This window comes from Halyomorpha halys, unplaced genomic scaffold, assembly GCF_000696795.3.
Source record: "Halyomorpha halys isolate HHAL.00 unplaced genomic scaffold, Hhal_1.1 Scaffold949.1, whole genome shotgun sequence".
Lineage (NCBI taxonomy): Eukaryota > Metazoa > Arthropoda > Insecta > Hemiptera > Pentatomidae > Halyomorpha > Halyomorpha halys.
Window position 1 is genome coordinate 615,934 of NW_027109590.1, and position 12,436 is coordinate 628,369.

Consider the following 12,436-nt stretch of genomic DNA (forward strand, 5'->3'; position numbering starts at 1 on the left):
TTAAAAATGACGGATAGTCAAAAATACTGAAAGTCCAATTTATGAGATGATTTTGAAAATAATTTTATATGTTGTAATTATTAAACTTAAATAAAAACGAGTGGAAAGAAAGTAAAAACTGGGAGCAAAAATCAGAAAGAAATGATTGTGTTAAAAACTTTTAAAATTGTCCAAATATTAGTTACTAATGTTTTATTAAATTGTAAATAAAATAATTTTATATTAGGTCAGTAATACATTTATTATTTTACTAGGAATTATTAGTTTTGAACATGTGTATCTTGAAAATTAATTCACGAACAGAGCTCATTTTTATTTCATATTGTAGCAAATTTTATCGAATTTAAAAACTAAACTAGAAGTGATTTCGTCAGGTACATAGTTTTTGGAGTTATAATTTTCGTTTAAAATAGTTTTTAGTTTCTACAAAACTAACTGTAAAAGATTTAAATGAAGGTTCTGGTTATCATTTGAAGTATAAAATCAAAATTCAATTTTTAGCATATTAAATATGTATATTTTTCTTTTGACCTGAGTAATCAATGGAATTTAAAAGCTCGGAGAACAGAATAAATCTTTGAAACCTAGTCGCAAAAGCAGGATCAACTCATTAAACAAGAACGAATAGAATATATCTTATTGTTGACATTTCAACAAAAAGCAAAATTTCATAAAAATGTACTGAAAGATTAGTAGTCAGTGAATTTATTTTGAGAAATCTATATATCAAAAACCATTCGACAGATGTCTATTAGCACTCAAATTAAAGCTAGTTCGATGCACTATAAAGTAGTATATGAAGTTTATCTTAATAGGAGTAGTAGGTTTCATGATATTGACTAAAATAAATTTATTTACTAAACGAATATTAAAACTATCGATTACAAAAAATATCTTTCAAAATCCCGTCGATGTTCTTATAAATGACTTGTACTGTACTTATTTGTTTCACACGCTTTAAGAATCCCATGGATGCCCGTTCACCTTAAGCGCTAGTGGACTCCGTTTCGCTTTATAAGAGTTAATTTAAAATAAAAAATAAGAATGTGAGAATAGCAGAAGCTCTTTTGTGATGTACCTGATTGCTCAAAATTTAGAAAAAAGATATAAAGAATCCATTTGTTTATTTAAAACTGAAATTTGATAAATCAACATCTCAAAGATTTCTAAACATTTTTATCCTATCCACAATCGGTTTTGAACCTCCAATAAATTTGGCAGGACCGGAGCTATCAAAGTCGATTATCCACTCCATGTTTATCACATGAGTGAAGAAGGTCGACTGAAGGCAGGCTCGTTATCTTCCGAAAGACTGGTCTCGAACCCCTTTGATGAACCGAAAACAAGAAGAATCTCCCGAGCCAGTGACTCGTCTGGTTTGTAATGTTTGTCGCGCCCAAATATTTCGTCCGAATTACTCAGGAGTATATTCTGTCAGGGTAAAACCAAACTTCTGGTCATTTCCGACATACGGAGACGGGATGTTTTCTGCAGGGTACCACCCAACTCTAAATATGGGAAAAGGGGTTAAGTTTTCATTTAGTGGGACAACCACAGAAATAAAAGTCGACACCCAGGCCGATTTAGATTCGGTGCCGCTGAGTTCCTAGGTTCAACTTCCTCAGCTACAGATAATTTTTGTTATATTAACTAAGTTGTTCGGTTCAATTTCCCCTTCATCTTTGTAAATTAGATTAACAAATTATTTAATTGTTTCATTAATGTTCATAAACCCATAAAAATAAGTGGAGACACTTCAATATCTCCAATTCAATTAGTGTACAACTTTGCAACTGTATAGCTTAATTTCGAAGATGCTGTGGTGGCCCCTAAGACCTCTGAATCACCGTAAAAAGGAGAAAGATCTGGTGCGGTGCGCACGCCACAAAACTTTCACTAACTACCCAACTGGCGTCTTCAAATTTTGAGTAGATTGGTGGAAAATTTGTGATATTAATTGATAAATACATTAGTTTTTAAAGATAATTGACTTGGGAAATTAGCCTGCAATAGGAACAAATATTTTTAATAACTTGGGCAAAGTATTTTAAACGAAATATATTGTTATATATTGAGCAAATTGTAAAGTAAATGTTGGGTTGTAATCTAAGTTCGTAGCGTTTTTTACTGGTGATTTCAATAAAAACTTCAGATTCTTGTAAATATTTTTAATCAATTATATATGACCCATTTTAATCTATTAAATGTTGCCATCTTTCAGGTAATTTTTTTAATTCCGTCCTCCAAGAACTTCTCAGATTTTTGCGTAATGAATTCCTCTATGTACGTTTTGCAGTTCTCGAGCAAATTAAAGTGTTTTCCGTTAAGGGAATGTATGACCACGGAAGACAACATTTTTGAATTAGAAATTACTATTTTTCTATTGCAATAAATACCCATAATTTTGGATTCTTAAGGTGGAAAAATTGATTAACAACTTTCTTTCTGCTTAGAATACAAGTTTCAAAAAAAATAATTAAGTCGTACACATATGCATGCAGTCGTGAGAGATCTATCTGTCTTTATTTTTTGACGTGACAACGTCTTATAAATCATTTTGCGGGATGCAATGTTAGAAAAAGTGTCCCGTAACGGAAGCAGATTGTTTTGTTTACATTTAATACAAAACATTATTGGATAACTATAGTAACCATTTAAACATTTTACTTATATAAACTTTTATTTTTGACGTGACAACGTCTTATAAATCATGTAATATTAGCATAGAGTATACGTTGTCACGGAAATATGTCGCCTCGGCGCGAAGCGCCGAGGCCTACACGGGCACGGTTTTTTTGGTATTCAAACTTACCTCATTTTTAATTTTTTTCCCGAAGTTATTCAACAAATTCTTTGATATTTTTTATTCATTTATTGTTAATTGCTGATAACAATGAGTACTGTTTATTTTTTCAAATAAAAAAAATTACACAAACTTCAGAGGATTTGTTTTTTAATTCGTTATTTAAGCCCTATCAGACTACTTCAATGAGGATAATACATAACTGCCATTTAACCATATAAGAGGATAATACCATAAATGCCATTTAATTGTTCATTATGCCGAACTTGATCAAAGTCGTTTTCGATAAAATCGAAAAATGTGAAAAATTTATTCTTTATTTTTATAGTTGCACTTTCGGTCGTTGGATTTTATCGAAAAATTTGCTCTCACATCGCAAGTATATACCCACCATGAATGTGTTATTTCAGTTTCAAAAAATTTTTCGTTTGAGCTAGGCTGTTCACAAACAAACACACCATTTTGTGAGACCAGGTTTTCTGGACTCAGCGGACCTTATGTATTCGAAATTCTTCACTTTCCCATATTACATATTCCATATATAGGTAAGTGAAAGTAAAAAATGGTGAGAGCAGGTGAATAAAATTGAGAGCTCTATAAGATCTTTATGATATTTTTCTGTCAAGAAAACGCGCTTCAACACCCAATTTGAAATCATTTGGTAAAAATGGCTGAATGTGCTCCAATCCAGCCGGAAACAAATATATACATTCCTAAACTCCCAAAACCGAGTAATAGAGGCTATGGTACAACAGCCAGGAAGAAAAAAGGCAGTTATCTCACCCAAATTTTTGATTACTTTAATGAAAACTATGTATAATTACTAGTCAAAACTGATGAGTCTGCCAAGTATAGGTAGGAGGAATAAAAAATGGCGTATGTTTCAAAATCTTAAAAAACACTAAATTTTATTCGGAGCTCTATATCTTAAAAACTAACAACAACACTAGAAAATCTATGAGAACATTACTTAAAGAAGAGTAAATTTGCTGAAATATTAGCCCTAAAAGAGCTATTTACGTCTAATAGTTCTCGAGATATAGCTTTTTAAAAAGCAACATTTCTTAAAAATCTACTGAAAGATTAGTAGTTAGTTAACTTATTTTGAGGAATCTATATCTCAGGAACTATGTGACGTACAGATGTCTATTAGCACTCAAATTAAAGCTAGTTTAATTGGCTATAAAAAAGTTTATGACCTTTACCTTCGTAGGAATAGTAGTTTTAATGATATTTGCTAAAATAAATTGATTTATACTTGTTCGGACAATAAGTTTGATTTATGAAAAACTTCATTTCAGAAACCATTGGACATACAGATGTCTGCCAGCGCTCAAATTAAAGCTAGTTAAAATAACGACAAAATAGTTAATTATGTTTATCTTTGTAGGAGTAGTAGTTTTTTATGATATTTGACAAAATAAACTCATAAAATGTTAATTTCTAGTTATTCGTATAAAATGTTAGATTTTTGAAAAAAATATATCTCTAGATCCATAAGACGTACATATGTCTGGCACCACTCAAAACCAAGGAAATTTAACTTCCTATAAAGTTGTTTATGACACTTATCTTCGTAAGGGTAGTAGTTTTTACGATAATCACATATGAATATAAATTTGGCAAATGAAAATTTGTCCGAACAACAATAAATAAATTTATTTTAGCAAATTTTATGTAAACTATTACTCCTACGAAGATAAACATCATAAACTACTTTATAGCTCATTAAACTAGCTTTAATTTGAGTGCTAATAGACATCTATACGTCAAATGGTTTTGACATGTAAATTTTTCAAAATAAATTCACTAACTACTGTTCTTTCAGTACGTCCCATACAACATTTTTCTGAAACGTAGCTTTTTAAAAAGCCATATCTCGAAAAATATTTAACGTAAATAAATCTATTAGGGATCATATTTTATAATTCTTTAAATGACGTTCTCTTAGGTTTTCTTGTGTTGTTCCTACTTTTTAAGACATAGAGCTCCGAATGGAAATTTTTTTTTTTTGTCGCTTTGAAACATCCGCCATTTTTTATTCCCCCTACCTATACTTGCCAGACTCATCAATTTTGGCTAGTACTTATACATAGTTTTCATTAAAGTAATCAAAAATTCGGGTGAGATAACTGTCTTTTTTCTCCTCTTGGGCTCTTGTACTATTATGTTTACACCGATATGATTCGCACTCTCTCCCACCTCCGATGATCTTCGTTACAGTGCAAAACTCTATTTTTTTAAAGGAAAAATACGATAATAATTTAAGATGGTTAACTTTCTAATATGAGTTAAAATAACAGTTAAAACTGTCCATTAATTTTAAATATGATAGTATTAGTACATTAAAACACATCAGCTTAGGTTTAAAATTAGATGACAGCATTTTGACAAGCGAAATAGCATTTTTTAATAAAATCGTTATAATCTCAAAATAGTAATAAGTTAAAATGATTCATTACTATCATACTAATGAAATAGTAGTAAAGTACTTCAGTTAATTAATCTTAAAATTACTGGAAACCTTTTCGGAATACTCTTCTCCGTGCTATTGGCGAAGAGCTGTCATTTTTTATTTATTTTCTTTATTTTTTATCAGCGCCAAAAATATCATATAAAAGAACCACATACACAAAAGTATCGGTATCACTCCTATGCTGATACTGTATATTTCAGTACCTCTCACACTCTTTATTTTCCTTCTCTCAATACAATGAATGACGAATAAGTTCATCTACCCCGGACTATGATAAGCTTTCGAATCAGTTGACAGTTTCATCCACATTAAAAATTTTCATCCAACACTCCAGTTTCCCAACAAAAAATACTCATATTATCTCCAGCTTCTTTTCAATTTAATGAGAGATTTATCGATTTTAGGTTTTCTGAGGAACTAAATCCTAGTTTAATACCCTTTTAATTATTATTATTTGAGTTCCTTTTATTCAACAATAATAATGAAATAGGAAATATTTTACTGCTCAATCTGTAGATAATTATAAAGAAAAACAAAATAAACATTGTTAAACGTAGAATTCATATATATATTTTCTAAAAATGTACATCGATTTGATGTACATTCATGGATTACTTTAAATAAAATGGGTTCATTGAGATGCTAACAAAATCATGAACATATTCGGCTGATTGCAATAGCGATTTTATCAAACTTAATAAATTGCTTAAATATTATAGTATTATTGGCAGGCAGTAAATATTATAGGTAAAAGCAGAGCCAAGTTGACGTTCAAAGATTTTTTAAATATTTCATGTATTTTTCCTTGCTGTATGCACTGTCAAATGAAAAAAAAACAGCCGTGACAAACATTAATTGAGTTTAAATATCTGAAATAAGAAAACATTGACTGTTACAGACTGAATCTGTTACAAACATTTCGAATTTATTTTTCATTAGAACCTCAAGAAGCGTTGACAATCGATGGAACTGTTTTAAATTTAGTTCCTCTGGCGTTGAATTATGAAGAGAGTTGCGTGAGTTGTGACAGTTTAACAACAGATCTACCACCGATCCTAAACGAACATGAGAAGTGGATCGAAAAACCATCGATTTTTCTGACAGGTTGACTGTAATAGTGTGTCAAATAACTTTGTAAAGAAAAAGTATCATTTTTATACTAAATTTGATAAACGAAATATATATTTTCTGAAAATAATTATTTTATTTTTATACATATAACGAGTAAATCTGAAAAAGGACCAAGGTATAAAATCATTTTAGTTTTTAAAAAATGTCCGAGTTTCAATGGGGCTAATTATTAAATTCAATATTTATTTTTTCAAAATTACTGGCATTCTGTTAAATACTTATCCATAATACTACTATACTTTGTAAGATTACAAACATTGCAATCAATAAGTTCTATTGAACATATTATTATCGAAATATTAAGGCGATTCTACACATACAAAATATCTATAATCTTACCTTCTATTGGTCAAGACACATAGTGCCTCACAGAGTTTAATAAAACCACTTCACAAAATCAAATACAAACTGAAGTGAAAATAGTCATAATGACATGGAACTAATAAATACGGCACATGGAAAGAATTTACTCGTAATCATGGTGGAAAGGATTACTAAACAAAATGTTTGTTTGCAGAACACGTTGTTTAATTCCATTAGAATTTCAATTTCAAACTAGCGAGAGGAAAATTGTTTTTATATAACTAAAGTGATTTGAGTTAAAACAATATAAACATAAAATATCATCATTGCTGGTGGTTTTACAAGAGGATCACAGCTAGATCACACACTCTCCTACTCAATTTTGATTTGTTGAAGTTCAAAGAACATTGAAACATTTGAATTTCCATAAAATATTTTATAATGATTGTTGTTAACCGCAGATTTGTTATAAAGAGAAGTAGGTTGGGGTTGCGGTCAGTAAAGAGATTTTTCGATCTTCACTGACAACGTTCCCGACCAACTTCTAGTATAAAATACTTTACTTCTTCTTTACTTTCTTATAAATGTTTTTGTTTTTTCGTTTCAACTATTATATATTTATTACAAAGTGAGTTACTTATTCATAGTTTAATTGTAGGTTGTTAAGATACAGGTTGGTGTATAATTTATAATTTATATTGCCTATTTATTTACATTTATGTAACTCTATGATTATTTATATTTTTTTAATATAGTCATTTTATTTTTATTTTATGCTATATTCTAGAGGATTTTCTCGTTGGAATGATACTAAAGTTTTCTTTTATTATTTTGCCATCAATCGCTAATTTATATTATTAACAATATATACATTCACGTATCTTTTAAAAACTTTAAAATACATTCATTATATTTTGAAGTTTATTATTCATTATATTATGTCTTTCACCCTTTCTTAAGAAAAACGGTACATATACTGTAAATTTAATGTAATGTGACATAATTTAATCAGTTTTTTACTTAAAATAAGGAATTCTGAAATGAATATATAATTTTAATTGAAAAAAAAAATTACACTATGCATATCAGGTTTTTTTTAATTCAAGAAGTTGTTTTTATTAATATAATTTGGGAAACTTGCTGCACTATATTTCTTTATAATCACGACCTCTACATCTTTTAAAAAAAATATTAAAATTAATTTTAAACTCTGATTCTATATGTATATATATCACATTATCTATTATTATAATATGCTGGGAATAGAGATGTGATAGACGTAAAAGCTCTAGATAAAATTGCAGAATTTACGGCGAGCTTATTCTTCTCGTAGTAAATAATGAGATAGAGAGAGATGAAGATAAGATAAACAGCTCCTGCGGTGCACTGGTGAGGAGCTAAGTGGTTCCCAAATGTAACCTGTTCCTCCTCCGTCACTTATTGCTCCATGTCACTGGCCTGCCCAGTTGCTGTTGTCAATTGGACCAGTAATCCATCCTCGATTGCTGCTCAAGTTCAGTTGTTTTTGTTAAGTTACTGCGTTGCATTGTTATATCTCATTGTGTATGCACTTTCTGGCCTGCTTCGAAATTTCGCATTTAGAGTTTATTGGTTATGCCAGTGATCATATATCATTAATAGCTGCTTATTAATCATTTATTTGTAGTTTTTAAATTTAACATCGAGGAATAAAGCTGAAAGAAGTTGCAAAACTGTTACAAGGTAGGTTAGGCAAATTTTATTTTGTTAAGATGTTTTTGTTATTTGAATGACAATTATCCAGTTCTAATTATTTTTATTCCTAATAATTTCCTTTGGTTATTTAACTGGTAGCAACAGTTTTAAATGCAGTAGATGTTCTACATGTTTGCTTGTTGTAATGCATCTTAGGTAATTTATTGGTAACTTATTTATTGTTCAAAATAATTTTATTGATTCATTATCAATTCTAGACAAACTTATCGATGTGTTCAAAATGTGTTTTATTTTTGATATTCTAGTGCTGACTTAGTTTCTATTTAAATTTTCATGTTATTTGCATTATATTTCATAGTTATTTTATTGTTACATTATTATTACTCTTATTTATTTTCATAATTATTAATATAGACTCTTTTATAGACGTTATGTAACTAATACTGATAACCTGCAATCTGCATTGCTCCTAACAATGTCATTATGTAGTTTTAAAGTCTTATAAGTTCTCGTTTTAAACTAATGTCACATTATTTTATTTCTAAATTATATTTTTTTCATTTAGAATAATCCATTTAGTTTTCGTCAATTAATATTGTCCCATTTCCCTGATCTAATAAATTATTGTTTGAATTCTTAGCTTCCATTTAATTGTCTATATCAAATATTTAGTTAAGCTATGGAAATAGAACTCCCCTATCTAATATATGACTAATATGTTTATCTATCAGCATGCTGACAGATTATTTAAAAATATTAAAATCTGTTCTTATATTAGTCTATTATTAAAATACAGTAGCTCTTTCAACATAATATGTACTCTGAATTAAACATTTTTGTATTGTTTTACTGTCCGGTTAATAAAAAAGGTTTTATTATCTTTCATTTTATCTATGTTTGCTTGTAATATTTATGTTAGGAATCTGTATTTAATTTTGATTAGTTATAACATAACTTACTGTCATTATATTGATTGTTCATTGTAGGTACAGGCTGAAAAGCTCTTGAAATCACATTGAAAAGATGCCTATTTTGTACAGTGTTATATCTAGAGGAACTATAGTATTGGCAAGTTATGCTTCTTGTCCTGGAAATTTTCAAGAAGTGACAGAGCAAATTTTAGCCAAAATTGGTCCTGATGATGGAAAATTATCCTTATCCCATAGCAGTTATCTCTTTGATTATATATGCGAAAATGGGATAATATACATGTGCATTACAGATGATGTAAGTTGTGGTTTTTTAATTTTTTTTAGAAATTTATTTTAAGTAATTAATTCTATCGAAAAAGGTGATGGTGTTAGAGGAACTTTTGACAGTATTACATAATACCAATCTCACACTATTACATTACTAGTTTACTTTTGAGTTAGTTTACCTTAGATTTTATCTGAAATTAAAATAATGTCCCATAGATATTGAAATATATGATGTACTATAGAACATATTTGGCTCAAATATGAGAAATGTCGATTCTCAGTAAATTAATGAACATTATATTGGTTCTCCTGTAAAATTGGTATTGTTGGTTCCTATGTAAAATTGTTTGCCATTTGACCTTTTTAATGTCCTCAACTTGCATTATTCCATTTAACTATTGCTACATCCCATTCAATGTATGTAAATTTAATCAACACTTTAAAATACTTATTCGACCCTCGATAATTATATGTTTAATTTGGAAAAATGAATGGAATACAAAGAGATAGTCTTTTTCTTTTTAATATTTTTTTACAATGACCTGAAATCCTAATTTATAATTAATTTATCAATACTCTGCTAATTTCAGTTACATTCAGCTGATAATTATTTTTTATCCACAATACCTTAATATTCTGCATTAAGATATTTTGTTTTTTTAAAGTATTGTGGTTTAAAAGAAATATGTAATTAGCTGAAATTTCAAGATATTTATATTATTTCAAAAGTAGTGATAATATATCCTTACACAATTATTTTGTAAGCATTAAAAAATAAAATAAGCCCCTGTTAACTCAACCCTGAATCTGGTGGTAGTTGAATTTTATTGTCAACTTTTAAATAAAAAATGTATGCAATAAACTGGTAGTGTTGAGAGATTTAGTTTTAAAATTATGATTGATATAATTTAATTTTAATTACTAAAGTAATAAAATAACTAAAAAGTTAATCCTAATTATATTATTCATTAATTGTACACTTATTTTATAAGTGTATAAATTTTTAATTTATTGTAATTAAATTTAAAGTGTATTTTCTCTGAAGTATGTGTAATTTATATTGGATTGTTTCTTTTTTTTATTTTTAGGAATTTGAAAGATCCCGTGCTTTTCTTTATTTAAATGATATCAAGCGGAAATTTTTGGCATCTTTCGGTCTTAGAGCTAAGACAGCAATAGCATATGCCATGAACAATGAATTTTCTCCTGTATTACGAGCACAGATGGTAAGTTTTATAGTATTTAAAATATTTGTTAGAATAAGCCTGTAGTGTTTTCAGTTAATATTACTCGTTAATTGCGATACAACTGTAGGAGTAATTTATTACAGTTTTACTGAATCAATAATAATGTTATTGAAATCTGCTTGTTTGTATTACTGGTTATCAAAAATATAAAGATAAAAGAAATATTATTCCAATTTGAATTCACTAGAATCTTTAATCGTCAATATTAATCAAAATTTTAATTGATCTGCATCAAATTCAACTATTTTCGCTTAACACCACTTATCGAATTTTAAGCATTTTTTTGTGAGCTTTGAATGTTTCCAACTTGCAAATATAGTACAATCTTAATATTCTGACATTTATTAATCTGGTACTAGGTAATTTCACAAGATTTTGGTGTATATTTATAGTTAAAACAAATATTTTGATAGTTCTTTGTGGCAAAAGTGGTAGAGTGAAAGTAAGGAGACTGCTTTTCAGTCGCAACATGTTTGTTGCTTAAACAATCTTATGTTTTCTATATAATTTTTATTATATTAATGCTTGAACTTTAATAAGTGTAAGTAAAACAAATTTAGCTTTACATTATTTTAACATTAATTCCTTATTTTGCATTGTGTAAATGCCCAAGTACTCCAGCCCTCAGTAGTCCGGAGTATTTGCTAGTTCATAACTTGTTGATCTCATATTTTTATTTATTTATTTATAATGAGTATTTACTTTAATAATTTTGTAATCTACATTTAATAGTTTTTTAAATTATTCATTCATTCCTTATTTTATTGCAGAAACATTACTCAGAAGCAAAAGATATTGATACTATTTCACGAGTCCACAGTGAACTTGAGGAAGTGAAAGATATTTTAGTCCGAAACATAGGTTGGTATTACAGACTGTTTTGTCTAGAATATTTATTTTATAATAATGATTTGCTTAATCAATGAAATCAGTAGTAACAGAATTTTGACTGAACACTGAACCTTCGAAAGTATGATGGGAGAAAATTTTAGCTAAAATTATTTATTAAATTTGTGATTATGAATAGTTAAAATAGTTGATTGATGGTTATTTTTTGATAATAATCGAGTCTTTTCATTTTGATGTTTTTATTTAGTGTTTTAGTATGTAATACATAATATTACAATTTATTAAATCATAAAATTCACTGAAGAACTAATGTGTGCAAATTATTTAATAAATTCTTAAGACAAAGAAAAATTGATCAAAATTTTCCCTCAAAACTTAAAATTTGTGGCTAGAGAGTCAGCTGTGAACTAATTTCATTAAAATATTGCCAGCTTTGGGCCCATTTTGGTAGACTACACTCATAGGCTTTCTATTATTATTAATCACCGTTTATTAACAAATAAATATTATATCAGCATCCTATTCATAGCTCCCTTTTATTTTGGGTTTTAATTCACAGTTTATTAATTAATTTAGTTTTTTATCATATTTTTATTTGAAATCAGTATGTAGTTCTTAGTAGAAATCAGTATAATGTAGTTCGATATTATTTTTTCCAGTTTTCCTAATAGAAATAATTAAAGGTTTTTTAATGATCTATAGAGGTAATTAGCTTCCAATACTGTTTAATATA

The 12,436-nt window shown here is 28.2% G+C and overlaps 1 protein-coding gene across 2 annotated transcripts in view; it reads left to right on the forward strand.

Annotated features, from left to right (window-relative positions):
• Positions 1-8,223: 8,223 nt before the first annotated feature.
• Positions 8,224-12,436, forward strand: part of Vamp7 (Vesicle-associated membrane protein 7) — a 7,639-nt gene continuing 3,426 nt past the window's right edge. Inside the window, exons 1-4 of one of the 2 annotated variants that reach the window (XM_014431214.3) lie at positions 8,224-8,435; positions 9,395-9,635; positions 10,696-10,833; positions 11,625-11,715. In XM_014431214.3, the coding sequence (XP_014286700.1) occupies positions 9,432-9,635; positions 10,696-10,833; positions 11,625-11,715 (433 nt within the window). In that variant the 5' untranslated portion in view covers positions 8,224-8,435; positions 9,395-9,431. Of the gene's footprint in view, positions 8,436-8,487; positions 8,604-9,394; positions 9,636-10,695; positions 10,834-11,624; positions 11,716-12,436 lie in introns of those variants that run through there. The other variant, XM_067047774.1, reaches the window with a different exon arrangement.